This window comes from Ranitomeya variabilis, chromosome 2, assembly GCF_051348905.1.
Source record: "Ranitomeya variabilis isolate aRanVar5 chromosome 2, aRanVar5.hap1, whole genome shotgun sequence".
Taxonomy (NCBI): domain Eukaryota; kingdom Metazoa; phylum Chordata; class Amphibia; order Anura; family Dendrobatidae; genus Ranitomeya; species Ranitomeya variabilis.
Genome location: NC_135233.1, coordinates 371,690,180 through 371,710,359, shown reverse-complemented (window position 1 = coordinate 371,710,359; position 20,180 = coordinate 371,690,180). Strand labels below are relative to the sequence as shown.

At 45.2% G+C, this 20,180-nt stretch overlaps 1 protein-coding gene across 6 annotated transcripts in view; it reads left to right on the top strand.

Moving 5' to 3' along the window:
- The window catches only part of VARS1 (valyl-tRNA synthetase 1), a 34,106-nt gene that overhangs the window by 4,054 nt on the left and 9,872 nt on the right, over positions 1-20,180 (top strand). For 3 of the 6 annotated variants that reach the window (XM_077285946.1, XM_077285944.1, XM_077285942.1), the window contains exons 2-23: positions 6,197-6,533; positions 6,613-6,756; positions 8,417-8,531; positions 9,216-9,373; positions 9,451-9,636; positions 9,737-9,864; positions 10,082-10,246; positions 10,331-10,412; positions 10,495-10,614; positions 11,180-11,288; positions 11,370-11,458; positions 11,533-11,623; positions 11,709-11,833; positions 11,927-12,030; positions 12,473-12,631; positions 12,868-12,958; positions 13,127-13,232; positions 13,417-13,487; positions 17,170-17,295; positions 17,465-17,569; positions 17,662-17,730; positions 17,863-17,941. In XM_077285946.1, coding sequence (XP_077142061.1) covers positions 6,197-6,533; positions 6,613-6,756; positions 8,417-8,531; positions 9,216-9,373; positions 9,451-9,636; positions 9,737-9,864; positions 10,082-10,246; positions 10,331-10,412; positions 10,495-10,614; positions 11,180-11,288; positions 11,370-11,458; positions 11,533-11,623; positions 11,709-11,833; positions 11,927-12,030; positions 12,473-12,631; positions 12,868-12,958; positions 13,127-13,232; positions 13,417-13,487; positions 17,170-17,295; positions 17,465-17,569; positions 17,662-17,730; positions 17,863-17,941 — 2,759 coding nt within the window. Of the gene's footprint in view, positions 1-2,085; positions 2,154-4,834; positions 5,133-6,196; positions 6,534-6,612; positions 6,757-8,416; positions 8,532-9,215; positions 9,374-9,450; positions 9,637-9,736; positions 9,865-10,081; positions 10,247-10,330; positions 10,413-10,494; positions 10,615-11,179; positions 11,289-11,369; positions 11,459-11,532; positions 11,624-11,708; positions 11,834-11,926; positions 12,031-12,472; positions 12,632-12,867; positions 12,959-13,126; positions 13,233-13,416; positions 13,488-17,169; positions 17,296-17,464; positions 17,570-17,661; positions 17,731-17,862; positions 17,942-20,180 lie in introns of those variants that run through there. The other 3 variants (XM_077285945.1, XM_077285947.1, XM_077285948.1) reach the window with 3 other exon arrangements.

Sequence of the window (20,180 nt, the reverse complement as noted above, 5' to 3'; positions counted from 1 at the left end):
GTAATGTCTAAGTGACAGTTGTGTTTGAGTCAAGAGACCCGTGGCCCGACCATGCATAATCAGAAGGTGATACATGGACACCTGAATTTGGCCTCAATAGGGTCTTCGATTAAAGCGACCTACAGGATACACTATTATATGCCCTAATTGTATAATAGATGGGGTCTTGTCTCTGAGGTGTGCACTTGTCTCTACAATAAGGGTCCTGTGATACCCCGTTCTGACTAGTCCCATGGCTTCAGTGACAGGAGCGGAGGCTGCGCATGCGCAAGTGTCTCCATTTAAAAACAGCGGAGCAAATGTACTGAGCTGTACTCATAACTAACAGCAGTCAATGGAGGAAGCAGCACATGTGCTAAGGACTGGAGGACCCCTCTTCTTTGGAGAGGTGCCGGTTCAGGTTTCCATATGTTTATGGAGAGTGGGAGGAAACCAAAGAAGTACATGAGAATATCCAAACTGGATGCAAATGTTGTCCTCACTAGGAATACATGGCCACTGAGTCACCGAGCTGCTCTTTGCTATATTCTATATCTCGCATGTCTTTGGTCAGCGACTGTGCCGAATCTCCAATATTATAGCAATTCCTCTGCATCATTTATGTTTCACATGTTTAGAGCCACAAGGGGGAGACATAGAACTGTGTAATTATATGGGGCAGCATCAATGCAGCTCCTGGTAATAATCTTATAATGTATCCAGGAAGGTTCTATGATTCTCTTTATAGATTTCAGTAATTGCTGAGGATATTTCAGAAGGTGTGAACACTTTTTTTGTTCTGACATTTAAACCCCAGTCGGGATGTATCACTTTGGGTGTAGCTTTCCACCCGCCTGGGGCTATATTACAGACATTTTCTGTATCAATCTATCATATGACACCCATAGCCGTGCCCAAATTATATCTATATGCACCTTTGGTTTTGCATAGCGGCACACGAAGGCTGGAGATAGACCTGTGCAATTTTGCCGAAGTCTGGGAAAGTTGGGTAGCAGTCGATTATATAAGTAATTGTACACAACTTTTTTTTTTTAATCAAAGATTAATTAGCTTCCTAAGAGCTAAATTATAAACTGTATTTGGGCAGGGTCAGATGTTTATGAAGAGGCTCTGTACGCGTCATATAATTTATTATAGAGTTTGTATAAAAAGTCTCCTGGTGGTCATAAATGGTACTGCTTTTGACATTTTTTTCCCATTTTTTTTTGCAACAAATTTTTTCAGCTCCAGTATAATGGACCCAATAAGATTTGTGCACAAAACATGTGCATAAAACATCTTTTTCTGGCAGATTTTAACATTGCAGGAAAGAAAACCGCCAGCTTCACTTAGGAAAACCTCGGCAGGTCCGCCAGGGTCTTAATGACGCCGTATGCACAAATTGGATTTCCCATAGAAATAAATAGGAAAAGTTTTCCAAAGGTTTATTAAATGGATTTTAAGAAGGATTTTGGAATGTCTCCGCTGCAAAAACTCTGTAGAAAACCCTGTAAACGCAGCCTTAAGGCTTCTTTTATACAATACATAATCGTCTTGCAGTGCTTTATTTTTGGGTGGCAATTTCTTATTTTCAGAATTTTTTTTTATTTTATATACTGAAGCCTATAGGAAAATGTATAAAAAAAAATCACACCTTACAAAAAAAAAAACCACCAGGGACCCAAAAATGCACCAAAAGTGTAAAAAACAACAACAACCCCCAAATGACAGAAAACACCATAACGTTTAAAGTCGACATTTAGAAGCACAGTTTTTCTCTTTTTCTTTTTCTAGAGCAAAAAAACACAAGAAAAAGGTGTAATAAAACAAAATTCTTTGTGTGAAACGCGTGGTAGTAAGTAGTTGGAGCTGGTGAGATATGGAAATTGGGCGGTCTACACCAGACCACCCCATTATCATAGATCTGAGCCGGCCAGGCAAGCACATGAGTAGCAGCTAATGGCGCAGATCAGAAGAGGATATTAGGTAATATTAGCTCCTGTAATGGGGACTCTATGAGTAACCGCTCAACGTGTAAGAACAGCCGCTTCTGTCTTCGCCTTTGATGTTGATTCCTGAGATCCCGGGGAAGCGGAGTCTGAGCTCTCACTGCGGCACACTATGCTTTCACGGCAGCTTTGGATCCCTGTACCGGGCACGTGGAAGGGCAACAGGTAGGCAGATGGCTTATTATGGGGGGTCCTATGGGTGAGGGTCCCCTCGGTAGATGGAGCCGATGATTTGGAGATCTTCTCACCTTTTTGTGAAGCATTTATAATTTATTCCATCATCCCCATTTGCACATATGAGAATAGTAATTTTGTAGGATAGTCAGATTTCTGGCCATCCCAGATGTATGGGGGTCTCCCACCTCAGATGATGTTTGGAAGAGAAGTTGGATTTCAATGTCCGCTCCTTTTGTTCTCAGGGAAGATAAGCGGCTGCCAGAGGTTTCTATTGGCTGCTTTTCCCCTCAATCTATTGAGAATTAGACCTGATGACATTATTGCAACCCGCATCAGGCAATAATCACCGCTGGGTCTGGCGCTGATGATGGGCTGGAGACCACTTGGAAATACTAAATTGGAAAATCTTCCCATTCACTTAGATGCCCACCTGCCAAGGCAGTATTGAGCGCAAAAGCGATGCTTCTGAGCCCCCCCAAAAAACTAGCACGCTCGGCCAAGCTGGGCATGCATGATGCATGGAGAGGATTTGCTGCACTCCGGAATAGCTTAAAAATGGGGCGTTTATTCCATCAAACACAAACCCATCACCACCATTAGTGGTCTCTGCCAAGTAACCAGTAATGGTGGAACGCAGCGTATGTTCGGGTGACTAAACACCCGGCTTTTACTATTCTGGAGCATCGCAATCCTTCCTCTGTATTCTGCTGATGAACGTCCATGGGGCCAGGACACAATCGCTCTGCAGCTTCTCACTATTCTGCCGGCCAGAGGTGGCGGCTTTGCACGTTGGCATCATGGCGCCAGCTGTAGGGGGTCACTAATTTACTAATGATAAGTTTGTACATCACAGATGGGCGGTATAAAGATAATAATTTATCCCCTTTCTGTAGAATAAGGGGTAACTTGCTGATCACTAGGGGCCAACGGCTGGGACCCCCAGAGATGCAGAGAGCCGGGCTATTTAGTGCATGGTCTTGAATGGAGCCGAGGTGTTAATACTCTACTTCCATCTCAGTCATTATTGGAAATGGCCGAGCGCTGCGCTCTCCTACCTCCAACAGTCCCATAGACAATGAATAATGAGATGACCATGATAAACCTCTGATCCATTCATGATGGGGCTCTATAGCGCACCTGCATCAATGGGGGTCTTAGCAGTTGGACCCTCACGAAAAAGGATAATTTACCATCTTGGGAATAACCCTTTAAAAAGTAACTAAAAAAATGGTTACTTTTTTGTCGCTTTAGATTGGTGGGTGGGTCTAGGTTCTAAGACCACTATCAAACGCTCTAAAGACCCCTCAGTAGATAGCAGCGCATAGTTTCTGCCTTAACGCGCACACAGAAGAGCGTACTACGGATACCATCTCAACATGAAGGCGCTCTGTGCGCGCTTACTCCAGAACTGTGCCCTCCGAATAACACATTTCTCAGGGATCTATTGTGAAATCGGTGGGGGTCTCAGATCTCAGACCCCCCCCCCACTAATCTAAAAGAGATTAAAGGGGGGGGGGGGAAATAAACATTTTTGCTAGCACTTAGTTAATCTTTAAAGTAGTGTTCACAGCTCGGTCCGGGGATTTCATCTGAATCCATGGTAAAAAGGTATTGACGTTCCCAAGACAGAGTCATTCACTTCAATGAGGCACCCTGAGTCCACAACATGCACCTTTGGCCTTCGTGCCGGCGGTGGCCATCTTTTTAGCCAGTTTGGTAGACAGTGCCATTGTGTCACCGCCGGTATGAAGTTAAATAAATAAGGCAGCACACTGCGGCGCTAAAACATGCAAACATGAAAATTGAACTGCATTACTGCATTAGAAATATGAAAAAATGAGAGCGTTTAGTGCATAAATTGGCCAATCCATGTGTACCTGGTAGCCACATTAAGGCATCTCTCGTATACCAGGTCCTAAACTTTTCTTTCCTCGCTGAGAATAAACGTCTTCATCTGAATGGAAACCTGTGAAACCTCTTCTTAGACTAACATTCTCTCTCTCTGTGGAGGGGTAATGGACCTGCTGCGATTAAAACACCTGTGGCTAAGCACCTGTTCACACGTAGTCTATGTTTGGATGTGACGGTCAGTTTTTTAAAATTCGTAACCACTGGTATGAAGGCGAAAGGTGCATGGTTTGGGCTCAGTTTATCTAATTGCTCTCTCCCAGGCACCACTGGCTCCCACTTTTCTGGGGTTCACTATGGGAACCATGAACGTGCCACTTAATGCAGTGTTAACGTGATGCAAATTTCCTTTTCAGGATGCAACTCGTTGTAAGAAGTGCCATAAATGCACATTTCTTGGTAGAACCATGAGTCAGCCCTAATCTCATGTCACCCTGATTTCTCCACCTCCTGCAATATCAGCTTTGAAGTGTAATAACATGCTGCCCATTACCAGTCACCATTACCACCAGTCATTACTGGCAGCAGCATGTCTGTCCATTGCATCAGGCTGCACTGACTTCTCTCCACCACCAGATGTCGCTTCTCGGGCTGCCCTCAATATTGCCTGACTACAATGCTTCGGTGTAATAAAATCCCAGCCCGTCTCCTTCACAGACAACATAGAGCAATGGCGGCTCTTCATCTGTTTAATAATATATAAAACATTGGAAAATGAAGAAACGTAAGTAGAAGTCGCCGTTAGACACAGGCGAATAATGCGGACAGCTCGGGATGGGCAAATGGGGTCCTTTGACGGTGCGCGCTAAGGGCGGAAGCAGGAAGTGGAAGGGGAAAGAAAATACACGTGAGGGAATGTGCGTGACGTCACTGGCGAGGAGCTGAGGAGAAGTGAGTGGGGGATGTGGGGTAACGAGGAAGAAATGCGTGGGTGTGTGTAAGGGGTGTGAACTAGAGGCTGGTCACTGCCGGGGGGGACTACAAGTCTCAGGAGGACGCCTCACTGTCATTTCAGTATCTGTGCTCCCTGTGCAGTGGCCTCAGCAGCTGGAATATCAGGTAGTTTCCTCTCTTATCCCTTATTAAGGTCTCTGCTGTCAGTCGGTGAGCGGGGGCGTCATTGTGTGCAGTCAGAGGTGGGAGACAGGCGGCGGTGGGATCCTGCTCACAGCTGAGGGTTTGTGACAGTTGTATCCGGCGCCACTAAGCCCATCATCCGCACAATACCCTCTCCGCGCAGCGCTGACGGTCTGTTACAGTGTGTCAGTAAGAACGACCTGACAATGTGACTGCCCGGGTCACTACGATTACACCAACACCGTATAGAATTTTATTTTTTTTTTTTTTTGACTGGCTAAAATAATTTAAACCATTTTATTCCCCATTTCCCAAGATCGGTAACTTTTGTCTCTTTATCCTTTTGCTGATGCATAATTTTTTTTTCTTTTCGTGATCCGCTGATATTTTTATTGATACCATTTTGTGGTGCGTAAGACGTCATGATTTTTTTTTTTTTCTTAAACGTGGAACCAAAAAAAAGGCAATTCTGGCTTTTTAATTTTTTTTTTTTTAATTTCAGACTTGACTTTTATGGTATAAAATAATAGATATTTTAATAGTTGGGACATTTATGTACAAAGTAATGTTTAAATATATTCTATAAACTTATTTCAGAGGGAATAAGGGAGGGGTTGACATTTTTTTTTATATTTTTTATTATTATTATTATTATTATTATTATTATTTATTACTTGTAATAAAAATAATAATTTTATTATCTTTGAAATTGTTTTTTTGTTTTTACTTGAATCTGTGGTCGACTTCTTATATACACTGCACTGTAATATTGCGGTGTAACGTGGCAGACACGGGGGTCCTTCAGTAGCCCCCTGGTTGCAATGCCAACCCGTCGGCACTCCACGAGTTCCGTCAGAACTGACAGCCACCACCACATTGAAATGGCGCTAGATATTGACGGCAACATTTCAGATGTGATTGGCCGCTGTGTACAGAAGCGCCGTACACGTTATTTTTTTGGGGGGTGATGTTTTGGTGAGTGATGTCGCACTATATGACACTCCACCTGCTGTAGTCGGATAACTCGGCGTCTGCTTCCTCCGCAGGTATTGGCTTCCCCCTTCCACCATGTCGACCCTCTACCTTCCCCTGTCTTCTGCCTCAGACCCACGATGCCTGTGGGTGCGCATCTCCGGTCAGTACGCCCCGCACCCTCGGCCGGCAGTGCAGGAGGTGGAGGTCGGGCCCCGCGGGCTGCCACTTCCTTGCCTGCTGTCTCCATCCACTGGCTCAGTGTGGGGAGCCTGGGCCGTGTCTTACATGCTGGCACCAGAGACCCTCTCGGGGGGAGGAGACCCCAGAGCCTTCTCCCTCATTAAGCAGTGGGTGAACTATGCGGAGTCTGACGTGTTGCCGGCTGCCTATGGCATGGACCATAAACAGGTGAGACTTATAATGAAGGGCGTCTCGCTGTATTTCTTGGAGCCTCTTAGTAACTTTCCGCCTTTTGTTGATGTCGCAGATGAAGGACCGGTGTCGTGTGGAGCTTCAGAAGATACTGGAGGTGCTGGAGGGTCACCTTAAAGTGCGCACATACTTAGTAGGGGAACGTCTGAGCCTCGCTGACATCGCAGTGTCCTGTTGTCTCGTCCATCCGTTCAGCAAGGTGAGAAAGTGTTACCTACCTGATGATCGCCTCCATCAGGGGTGGACAAACTTCATGAGCAAACCTGTAGTAATCCCCGATGCCAAGGCTTGGTCTACTGACTGGTTCTCACTAAGGGCTTTTCCGAGTCCGTCATACACAGTATACAGCTGTCACTCATCTGCTGTCGCTTCACTCTTATTTTCAAGAAGGACAAAAGGATCCATATTGGGATCCAAGTTACTGATTCTTCTCTTTCCTGGCATCGTCTATCAGGGAAGACTCGGTAGACTGTTGGTGGGTTCAGCCAACTTTGGTCCAGTGTGTGTATAGAGGCCTTTACAGGGGGTTTTGGAAAATCCCTGTCCCCCGACTTCAGTTTGTTTTAAAACCAAGCAAACTGAGCTTTACTCATCCTCCCTGGGTCCACCGCTGAGTATCTGCTGCTGCTCCCGGTGTCTGCAGCACTGCTGTCACATTGACAACACTGCAGCCAATAACTAAGCGCAGAGCCGCTGAACTTTGTTATTGGCTGCAGCTCTGTCGATGTGACATGAGCGCTGCAGACAAAAACGTTGGAAACAGCGGCACAGGACCTGGGTAGGATGATTAAAGTACTTTTTTTTTTTTTTTTCTTTTAAAGCAAGCTGCGGCCGGAAAATGCCTTTAATATTTATGACCTGTCTATAAAATACAGTGGGGAATATAAGTATTTGATACGCTGCCGATTTTGCGTGTTTTCCCACCTACAAAGAATGGAGAGGTCTGTAATTTTTATCGTAGGTACACTTCACCTTTGAGAGACAGAATCTGAAAATAAAAACATCACATTGTATGATTTTTACATAATTAATTTGCATTTTATTGCATGAAACAAGTATGTGATACAATAGAAAAACAGAACTTAATATTTGGTACAGAAACCTTTGTTTGCAATTACAGAGGTCAGATGTTTCCTGTAGTTCTTGGCCAGGTTTGCACACTCTGCAGCAGGGATTTTGGCCCCCTCCTCTATACAGATCTGCTCCAGAGCTTTCAGGTTTCGGGGCTGTCACTGGGCAATATTGAGTTTCAGCTCCTTTCAAAGATTTTCTATTAGGTTCAGGTCTGGAAAATGGCTAGGCCACTCCAGGACCTTGAAATGCTTCTTACTGAGCCACTCCTTAGTTGCCCTGGATGTTTGTTTCAGGTCATTGTCATGCTGGAAGACCCAGCCACGACCCATCTTCAATTCTCTTACTCAGGAAAGGAGTTTATTGGCCAAAATCTTGTGCTACATGATCCCATCCATCCTCTCTTCAATATGGTGCAGTCGTCCTGTCCCCTTTGCAGAAAAGCACCTCAAAGTAGGGTGTTTCTCCCACCATGCTTCACGGTTGGAACGGTGTTCTTGGGGTAACAGTCATGCTTCTTCCTCCAAACACGATGAGTGGAGTTGATACCAAAAAGTTATATTTTGGTCTCATCTGACCACATGACCTTCTCCCATGCCTCCTCTGGATCATCCAGATGGTCATTGGTGAACTTCAAACAGGCCTGGACATGTGGTGGTGTGATCAGGGGGACATTGCGTGCCCTACAGCATTTTTACCAACTTTATTTTTGTGCATACTCTTAGGTATATAACTTCTTTCCTGGGATTTGGTTGGTAACTTCTCCTCTTTTTCTTTGCCCCTTCCAGGTCATCTCTTATTCCCACCGACAGTCGACTCCTAACGTCACTCGCTGGTACCTGACATGCATAAACCAGCCGCAATTCAAGGAGATTTTAGGAGAGGTGCTGCCATTAATTGGAGGTAATGACTCCCATAATTGGAGGTGCGGGGAGGATTTACTTAGCACACTTTACTGGGTTTTACTCCGGTGCCATTTGATTGTCGCTTTAAGGCTCGGGTTTCTGCACTGTTCCTCTGTTTTTTTTCTTCTGTGCCATTGCTTCTGCTATGGACATGCATGTAAGATCTCATCTCAATTTATAACTTGTCGGCCTGATTCATAGAAAATGAGAGACCCTGAGACCCCTAAGATAGTCCTGTACTAGTATGGCAGCTCAGTCCCCATATCACCATTACCTGATTGGAAGGGGTGCCTCAAGTCGGACCCCAAATTATGAATCCCCGAATGAATGCAGCAGTGGTCGATCACACGCATCTCCACTCCATTAATTCTCTATGGAACTGCCAGAAACAAGCGATCGGCTGATATTGGACACTCCAGTTAAGAATGAATGGAGCAAAGGTGAACATTATCGGCCAATGCTCTATTCTTACGGGGGGCTCCTCAGATCGATGGGGGGTCTCAGCAGTTGGACCCACAGCTACCAGAAAGTTATTCTTTATTCTACTGATGGGGGAGTTAACATCCAAATTAGGAATAGTCCCTTTTAATGTCATTAAAGGTCCATTAATCCCACTTAGTCAAGAAAATCTAATAATATTTTACACATTATATTGCGTGACCATCTTATCTTCTTGCATCAGACACCAAGATGGATGTGACCTCTCCAGTCGTGTCTGACCCTCCCGAGATGAACGGTCTCCCCAAGACGGCTGCCCAGCTGAAGAAAGAGTCCAAGAAGAAAGAGAAGCTGGAGCGCTTCCAGCAGAAGCAGGAGAAGCTGAAAGGCCAGCAGGGCGAGGTGAGGAGGCCGCACTTCTCCGGGTTGTGATCCATCCCCCTTCTTTGTATTTTACCGTTGTCTCTTCTCAACCACAGAAGAAACCAAAGGTAGAGAAGAAAGACAAGAAGGAGCTCGGTGTGATCTCCTATGATATTCCCACCTCTCCAGGGGAGAAGAAGGACATCTCTGGTCCTATGCCGGATTCCTACAGTCCCCAGTACGTGGAGGCGGCATGGTATGCCTGGTGGGAGAAAGAAGGATTCTTCAAGCCGGAGTACGGGGTGAGTGCCACCTTGTCAATGTTGGGTTGGTGGACCATCATAAAGCCCAGTGGTGATTCCATTCTTTCTTTGTTGTATCACCATCTGTATTGTGTTACAGAGAGAAAGTATCTCCGATCCCAACCCCAAGGGCATGTTTATGATGTGCATCCCCCCTCCAAATGTGACTGGATCCCTGCATCTTGGACATGCCCTGACCAATGCCATCCAGGACAGCCTAACCCGCTGGTGAGTACCTGTCCAGATGAAGAAGAAGAAGCAGCAAAGACTAAACCTACATACAGTTTTCATGTTGTCAGCAGCGCATCTTCTATATAAACTGCCTAACAATGACCATTGGCTGATTGCCGCCATGTTTACACAAGACACAACCCTTACTATTGACGTTTGTTCTGACCATCAGACGATCATTGTATAGTCTAACACCCATTACTTTTACCTTAAGGCATCGCATGCGCGGTGAGCTGACCTTATGGAATCCGGGATGTGACCACGCTGGGATCGCCACACAGGTGGTGGTGGAGAAGAAGCTCTGGAGGGAACATCAGAAGACCCGACACGACTTGGGCAGAGAGCGGTTCATAGAGGAGGTCTGGAAGTGGAAGGGAGAGTGAGTCTCATGGTTACACGTCTCTGCATCCCCTCCTTGTACATGACTCGGGCTTCACTCCATTTTCATTGTTGCACTCTTCAGGAAAGGCGACCGCATCTATCACCAGTTGAGGATTCTCGGCAGCTCGCTGGACTGGGATCGAGCGTGTTTCACTATGGAACCAGTAAGAAACCATCATGCTGTTTTCGGTCTCATCAGTTGAGACTATTTTTTTTCCCACCGCTCACAAAATGTTCTTAATGCAGAAACTATCAGAAGCCGTCCAGGAAGCGTTCATTCGCCTGCATGAATCGGGGATCATCTATCGCAGCAAACGACTTGTCAACTGGTCGTGCACTCTCAATTCTGCCATATCGGATATAGAGGTGAGCAATGGCAGCAGTAGGTATTGGGAAACCTTAAAGGGATATTCTGAGAGTTTGATATCGATGGACTAACGCCAGGGTAGACCATCAATATCTGATAGGAGAGGCTTTGACTCCCAGCACCTCCACTGGTCATCTGATTAACTGGCACTGGTGTTCCTTAATTATTTACTAGGCACTGAGAACTTTACATGGTAAAGTGAATGGTGCCATTCAAAACTGCAATTCCTTTGGTAATAAAAAAAAAAAATTCCTAAGTTCTTGTACAATTATGTCCGGGGGGGGGGGGGATGGTGGGAGTTTGGGCTCTTTGCAGAAGGGGAGAAAAATAAGTAAAACGAAAGCACAAAAATGTAAGCTTTTGCTCTGTCATGAAGGGTTTATCGATCATTAATAGTTGGGCCGACTTTTTTCCACTTACTCGTAGCGGGACCCTAGGGGTTGCAACGTGACCCCATTCACCTGCATTATGCTGCCATGTAATCGCACAGTCGTGGCCATTGTCGCCGTCTAGCCCCCGCTTTACTCTCTTGCATGATTGACATCCCCGGATTCTGCATTGTAGGTGGACAAGAAGGAGCTGACGGCTCGCACGATACTGCCGGTGCCTGGGTACAAGGAGGGCGTGGAATTTGGGGTGTTGGTCTCCTTTGCTTACAAAGTACAATTTACAGGTGAGATTTTGTGTCTTTCCTACTCTTGTTTTCTTTAATTATCCATTTGCTGACTCCTTTCTGCTGTGGACGTTCTTCTAGGCGAGGAGGTCGTGGTGGCCACAACTCGTGTTGAGACCATGTTGGGGGACACGGCAGTGGCTGTACATCCTCAGGATCAGCGGTACCAGGTAAAACAGCGTTTCTTCTTTACGTTCTGAACATTTTGGCTGTGGATAATGACTTATCCTGTTTCTGATTCCAGCACTTGCGGGGAAAGTCTGTGGTCCACCCCTTCTCCTCTCGCCTCCTGCCCATTGTGTTCGATGAGTTTGTAGATATGAGCTTCGGGACTGGTAGGTTGGGAACTACGCAGGACGCTTTCGTCATGAAGCCGCCCGTGTCTCCTCATCGTCTTCTCTCTCTCTTCCTCCATTTCAGGCGCTGTGAAGATCACCCCCGCTCATGACCAGACTGATTATGAGGTCGGGATGAGACACTCCCTGGGGTTTATTAACATCATGGACGACAATGGGCTGCTGGTGAATGTTCCTGAGCAATTCTTGGTGAGGAGTTCAACTGATTATTATTTTTTTTAAATAGTTTTATTTTTTTATTCCTGACTTTTCATCATTGTAAAATGTTCCTTCCTGTATTAGGGAATGAAGCGTTTTGAGGCCAGAAAAGCCGTCTTGCAAGCTTTGAAAGATAAGGGATTATTCAAGGAGATAAAGGACAATCCTATGGTGGTCCCTATCTGCAGGTAATGACCCCTTTTTAAAGTTTCTTATTCTCGTTTGGTCAGCAGCTTTTTCTCTTGTGCTCCCCGAATTCGGCTGATTGTTCATGTGTTGTCAATGGGAGAGAACATGGGGATCAAGTGTGAAAACTCAATGTGCTGATCATTCTCCTCCTGGACATCATCAGTGGGGGGGAGAACTGTGAGGCGTTCATTCAGAGAAGATAAATGGAGGGTTCAAGAAACTATGGTCTTAAGGGGTCTTAAGACAATGGGGTCTGTCAATCTATATAAAAAAATAAATGCTTGCCTACCGGACCTCAGCACTGCTTCCGGTGTCTCCTACCAGTCTCCATGTTTCCTCCTCCAGTAGGGGACATTATATGATCAGTGACCAGTCGACAGCTATGGCCTTTTGTTTTCATTTGGTGTCCAAGCCTGAAGGATTTTTTTTTTTTTATTTTAGTCGCTCTAAGGATATTGTGGAGCCTCTTCTAAAGCCTCAGTGGTACGTGCAGTGTGACGTGATGGGCAAGAAAGCGGCCGATGCTGTCCGGGACGGACACCTGTCAATCAAACCTGAGTTCCACAATAAGACTTGGTTTAGTTGGATGGACAATATCAGGTGGGTGTCGTGTCTTGTGGCGGATGGTTGTGATCTCTCTGTGTGCTGACATTGATAAAGTTAGGGGTAGTAGTTGGCACTAGACACATACATTGCATGCAATTGGCATCAGAAGGGGCTATACAAATATGTCATTAGTAGTAAATCATCTTCACCCTGCCATTAACCCCCGTGCTGAAATATCATTGCACCCTCCAGTTTTCTCTCCTGACATTGAATTCCTTTTTGTTTTGCAGAGATTGGTGCATTTCCCGGCAGCTATGGTGGGGTCACCGCATCCCGGCTTACTTTGTCACTATTAATGACCCATCTGTGCTCCCCGGAGAGGTGAGCGGGCAGGACGGCTGCGTTATGCTCTCAGGTTGGGTCATAGGTGGGCTCGCTGTAGTAGCCGCTGTACGGCAGGGGGTTAATCTGTGACTATATTACAGCCTAATGTGACTGCGCTTAGTGTTGGTGTATTTCACATATTGACCCCGCTGCTCATCTATGCAGGATACTGATGGCAAGTACTGGATCAGCGGCCGATCAGAGGAGGAGGTGAGAGCCAAAGCCGCCAAACAGTTCAATGTTGCTCCCGCAAAGGTGTCCCTTAAGCAGGGTAAGTCATCATAGATACTCGCCTTATTGGCAGTAATATATGTATGACATATGTTATAATAATAATATGATATTAAATATGAGAAAAAGTATACATACATAATTTTTTGATTCGTTCATAAACTGGTTCTCTCGATATGTCGCCGCCGCTCCTCATTCTACACACGTCTATGTTTGTGCTGCAGATGAAGACGTCCTCGACACCTGGTTTTCCTCTGGAATTTTCCCATTCTCCATCTTTGGCTGGCCCAATGAGGTAAGGAACCATAAAAGACTGCAGCACGATGTTTAAAGGGACTCTGTCACCTGAATTTGGAGGGAACAATTTTCAGTCATATGGGCGGGGTTTTCGGGTGTTTGATTCACCCTTTCCTTACCCGCTGGCTGCAATATTGGATTGAAGTTCATTCTCTGTCCTCCATAGTACATGCCTGCGTAAGGCAAGATTGCCTTGTGCAGGCATGTACTACGGAGGACAGAGAATGAACTTCAATCCAATATTGCAGCCAGCGGGTAAGGAAAGGGTGAATCAAACACCCGAAAACCCCGCCCATATGACTGAAAATTGTTCCCTCCAAATTCAGGTGACAGAGTCCCTTTAAAGGGGGATTCTCGTTATTTAGGGACATTCTGACCAGTGGGGAAGAGGGTCCGGTGTCTGTATGATAAGACTGGGGGTAGTAAAACCAATTAGAGCGAATTTGTTCAGATTCGGTCGCCGAATCTGAATTTGCCATATGGTTACCCTATTCCTAATGTATATTTGTTGTTTGGTTCCGATCATATTCTACACCCATTAATTCTAATGACGTTCGGCCGTGATCGACAGATATTGCAAAAAACAATATTCGCTGCCGATCGTATTCGGAACCAAATCCGACGGTTCGCTCAACTCTAGTACCGATGAGTAACTTTAAGGATATGCGAGCATTGTGCCATCACTTACTGTGGTGGAAAAACCGCTTATAAAGAGAATGTGTCATAAGAAAATGAGAGTATTTTTTTAATTTTTTTTTTTTTTTTTTTTTTTTTTCTTATCACTTATTTAAAATAAAAAAAATAAATAATATATAAATATATATATATATATATATATATATATATATATATATATATATATATATATATATATATATATATATATATATATATATATATATATCCCCAATCCAGTTATACATGGTCCCCTCATCCCTATCCTGGTATACTTGGCCTCCTCAACCCCATCCTGATACACATGGCCCCTCATCCCTATCCTGGTATACTTGGCCTCCTCAACCCCATCCTGATACACATGGCCCCTCATCCCTATCCTGGTATACTTGGCCTCCTCAACCCCATCCTGATACACATGGCCCCTCATCCCTATCCTGGTAGGCACGGCCTCCCTCATCCCCCGTCCTGGTAGGCACGGCCTCCCTCATCCCCCGTCCTGGTAGGCACGGCCTCCCTCATCCCCCATCCTGGTAGGCACGGTCCCCCTCATCCCTAGCTTGGTAGGCATGGTCCCCCTCATCCCATGGGCGTGGAGAGCCGTGAATATTCATTTCTCTTTAGCAGCGGGCACAGGAGTTAGCAGCTTCAGCCGGCTCCTGCCTCCTGTTACCCACAGGACCGCCGCTGCCGATTCCCCAGCCGGTACATCCGGACTATGACTCACCCCACCCCATTTTCCTCCAAACTTTTGGAGGAAAAAAGTACGCTAGCTAGTCCGAAAAAATACTGTAGGTCTTTTTTATGATGTCACATTCCCATAATATTGGGTCATCTAACGGCAGTCGGTGTACTAGCTGTCATGGAAGTGGCCGTACATGTGTGTGTGTGTGTGTATGTATATGTATATATATATATATATATATATAATATACACCTACAAGTAGTATTCAACCCCCTGCAGATTTAGCAGGTTTACACATTTGGAATTAACTTGGCATTGTGACATTTGGACTGTAGATCAGCCTGGAAGTGTGAAATGCACTGCAGCAAAAAAGAATGTTGTTTGTTTGTTTTTTTTTAAATTGTGAAAAGTCTTTTCAGAGGGTCATTTATTATTCAACCCCTCAACCCACCAGAAATCTGTTTGGTTCCCCTAAAGTATTAAGAAGTAGTTCAGGCACAAAGAACAATGAGCTTCACATGTTTGGATTAATTATCTCTTTTTCCAGCCTTTTCTGACTATTTAAGACCCTCCCCAAACTTGTGAACAGCACTCATACATGGTAAACATGGGAAAGACAAAGGAGCATTCCAAGCCCATCAGAGACAAGATCGTGGAGGGTCACAAGGCTGGCAAGGGGTACAAAACCCTTTCCAAGGAGTTGGGCCTACCTGTCTCCACTGTTGGGAGCATCATCCGGAAGTGGAAGGCTTATGGAACTACTGTTAGCCTTCCACGGCCTGTACAGCCTTTGAAAGTTTCCTCCCGTGCCGAGGCCAGGCTTGTCCGAAGAGTCAAGGCTAACCCAAGGACAACAAGGAAGGAGCTCCGGGAAGATCTCATGGCAGTGGGGACATTGGTTTCAGTCAATACCATAAGTAACGTACTCCACCGCAATGGTCTCCGTTCCAGACGAGCCCGTAAGGTACCTTTACTTTCAAAGCGTCATGTCAAGGCTCATCTACAGTTTGCTCATGATCACTTGGAGGACTCAGACTGACTGGTTCAAGGTTCTCTGGTCTGATGAGACCAAGATCGAGATCTTTGGTGCCAACCACACACGTGACGTTTGGAGACTGGATGGCACTGCATACGACCCCAAGAATACCATCCCTACAGTCAAGCATGGTGGTGGCAGCATCATGCTGTGGGGCTGTTTCTCAGCCAAGGGGCCTGGCCATCTGGTCCGCATCCATGGGAAGATGGATAGCACGGCCTACCTGGAGATTTTGGTCAAGAACCTCCGCTCCTTCATCAAGGATCTTAAGATGGGTCGTCATTTCATCTTCCTACAAGACAACGACCCAAAGCACACAGCCAAGAAAACCAAGGCCTGGTTCAAGAGGCAAAAAATCAAGGTGTTGCAGTGGCCTAGTCAGTCTCCTGACCTTAACCCAATTGAAAACTTGTGGAAGGAGCTCAAGATTAAAGTCCACATGAGACACCCAAAGAACCTAGATAACTTGGAGAAGATCTGCATGGAGGAGTGGGCCAAGATAACTCCAGAGACCTGTGCCAGCCTGATCAGGTCTTATAAAAGACGATTATTAGCTGTAATTGCAAACAAAGGTTATTCCACAAAATATTAAACCTAGGGGTTGAATAATAATTGACCCACACTTTTATGTTTAAAATTTATAAAAATTTAACTGAGAAACACAACTTTTTGGTTTGTAAGATTTATGCATCTGTTAATAAATCCTGCTCTTGTTTGAAGTTTGAAGGCTCTAACTTATTTGCATCTTATTAAACCTGCTAAATCTGCAGGGGGTTGAATACTACTTGTAGGCATTGTATATGTATGTATATATACAGTATATGTGTGTATGTATATATATAATATTTTAATTTTTTTTTAACGGCCTTCGACTCGGTTTCAGGCCATGAGTACTTGGCTGAACGCTTTGTATGATAATCGATCTTGTGCAAGCCAAGATAGGTCCACCAGGGTCTTCTATATCTAAGTCTTCCTCTTCGCCTTCACCTTCTAATCTTCCCTCCATGATGTCCTTCTCCAGTGATTGCTCTCTTCATATGATGTGTCCATTAGTACTTTGGTGATTTTTGCTTCCAGTGACATGTCTGGCTTGCTTAGGTTGTTCTTCTGGCCATCCATGGTCTTGGTAACATCCATCTCCAGCACCTGGAGGCATCGATTCTTCTTCGGTTTAGTTCCTTTATCGCCCAGGTCCATCCATACCCGGCAGCACGTACATGACGTCCTATTCATTGCTCGCATCCTCGCTGTACTGGATAACACATACTTATTTATATCCCTTAGACAGAGGACTTACAGGTTTTCTACCCTGGCACTCTCCTGGAGACTGGGCATGACATCTTGTTCTTCTGGGTGGCCCGAATGGTGATGCTTGGCCTTACCCTAACAGGAAAGCTTCCCTTCAAAGAGGTGTGTACCCCACTGATACCGCAGTATTTCTCTTACGCTAAGCTGCGAAATCAATAAAATTAATTTCTATGATTCAGGGAGCTCTGAAGCATACAGAATTGTGAACGCAGCTCTGACTGCAAAACGGACTGTTCATAAAGTGACGGTCTCCATCCTCTTGTGCTCTCAGGTTTACCTCCATGCCATCGTGCGTGATGCCCATGGCCGTAAGATGAGTAAATCCTTGGGCAACGTCATTGACCCTCTGGATGTGATCCAAGGTATCACCCTACAGGTAAGGAAATCGCGGGGACAGGAGGAGGGTGCGGAGATGTCACATAGACCCTCTCGTTGTTTGTCTCATTAACCCTTTGTCTGCTCCCTCAGGGTCTGCATGCCCAACTGCTTGACAGTAACCTTGATCCCGCCGAGCTGGAAAGGGCCAAGGAAGGACAGGTGAGCCCGGATCCAGACTGCGGCCCCTGTACGATGTCCTGACCACCATCTATACGTGGCAATGGTTTCTCTATAGGGACCTGAATATAATGTTTTTCAAGAAAAATGTTCGTTTTTTGTTTTAATTCTTAGAAATCGGATTACCCCATGGGGATCCCTGAGTGTGGGACAGATGCTCTGAGATTTGCTTTGTGCGCATATACCAGTCAGGGTAAGTGTAGCGTTAACAAAATCGTATACTTAACTACTTGCGGACCACCCAGTGTCTTGAAACATCAGGCTGGTGACTCTGCAAATATGTTTTAGAAGGTGTTTGCAGAGTTGGAAGCTGCGAGAGCGGGGACCTGACTGTCAGAGGTGGTCGGACTTCACATGGAGCAGGCAGAGATGGTTTATTACCAGCTCTGTCTTCCTGATCGCTCTCTACCCAGCACAGAACAAACGCTGTGAATATAGGCCAAGCAGAGCCGGCCACGCTTCCTCCTCCGAGCCTAGTGATCATTGGATTGGCGGGAGCAGGATCTGTGCTGTGCCGGCAGAGTCAGATCGGCTCAGAGGGGCAAACTGGAGGTGGAATTTGCCCTGTAACTAGGGCTAAGTTTTGCCGGTTACAAGGAAAACCAGCAAATACAAAAATCGTATTGGATGCTCCCCAAATGTCTTCTTATGATCTTATGGGCAAATAAATAAATAAATTAAAAAAAAAAATATTGAGGCCGATCAGCGACGGGCACAGTCTGCCGCGAATTCTGGAATCATCATTGTCCTCCACTGCTGTCAAGTGCCGCCATTGGATTCCATGACAGACAGAGGCCGCGACCAATGAATATCCGTAACAGACAGAAAGAAAGACAGACAGACAAAAGGACAGACAGAAAGATGGAAGTGACCCTTAGACAATTATATAGTAGATATACACTGTGTTCCAAATTATTATGCACATAGAGTTTAGGAGTGATAAGGTTAGAATTTTTTTGTTTGTCATTTAAACTCATTGATGGTGATGTGTGTCAGGGCTCTTTATAGCACTGAAAGCAATTGCAGATACCTGTGCAAATTAGTTTGGCAGGTGTGTCCAAATAAAGGCAAGACTACTTAAGAAGGCTGTTCCACATTATTAAGCAGCCTACATTTTTTGCCAAAATGGGAAAGAAAAAGGATGTGTCGGCTGCTGAGAAGCAACAAATTGTGGAGTATTTAGGTCAAGGCATGACTACAGTGAACATTGCCAAGACACTTCATCGTGATCATCGCACAATCAAGAAGTATGTAGCTGATTCCCAGCACACACGTGTGCGTGCTGATAAGGAAAAATTGAGGACTTTTTCCAACAGGCAATTGCGTAAGGTTAAAAGAGCAGCTGCAAAAATGCCTTGTCATAGCAGCAGACAAGTGTTTGAAGCTGCTGGTGCCTCCAACGTCCCCAGAACAACAAGATGCAGGGTCCTTCAGAGGTTTGCAGCTGTGCGTAAGCCATCCTGTCGACCACCTCTATCCACTGCACACAAGCAGAAACGGCTCCAGTGGGCCAAACGATACATGAAGACTGACTTCCAAACTGTTTTGTTCACCGATGAGTGCCGTGCAACGCTCGATGGTCCAGATGGATGGAGTGGAGGATGGCTGGTTGATGGACACCCCATGAAAACACGGCTAAGGCAACAAGGAGGAGGTGGAGTAATGTTTTGGGCCGGAATCATGGGGAGAGAGATTGTCGGCCCCTTTATGATCCCTGAAGGGGTAAAGATGAACTCCATAATCTATGTGGAGTTTCTAAAACAACACTTCCTGCCATGATTCAAGAGGAAGAACCGTGCTTTCCGCAGCAAGATCATTTTCATGCATGATAATGCACCGTCTCATGCTGCAAAAAAGACATCTGCATCTCTGGCTGCTATGGGCATGAAAGAGGACAAACTTATGGTGTGGCCACCATCTTCCCCTGACCTCAACCCCATTGAGAACCTCTGGAGCATCATCAAAAGGAGTGTCTATGATGGCGGGAGGCAGTCCACATCTAAGCAACAGCTCTGGGAGGGTATTCTGTCCACATGCAAAACAATTGAAGCAGAAACCATCCAAAAACTGACAAATTCAATGGACGAGAGAGTTCAGAAGCTTCTTTCGAACAAGGGGTCCTATGTGCAAATGTAACATCACTTAGAATAAAGTTTTCACATGAAAACTGTTTGATTTCATTTTGTAATAAGCTGATAATGCTTATAACTTCACAATTGACCATTTTTTGTTCAAAATAATAAAAAAAAGGTTAAACTCTGCTGTGCATAATAATTTGGAACATGCATTTTGAGTGTTTATTTTTTTTAAAAAGATACTGTTTTCATAGGCAGTTTGTTCCAAAACATTGCAATTATACTAGAATAGTAGATGACTGGAAAATAACAATGACTGCAATTCAGATAGGTAATTTAGAGAAAATATGAGGAAAT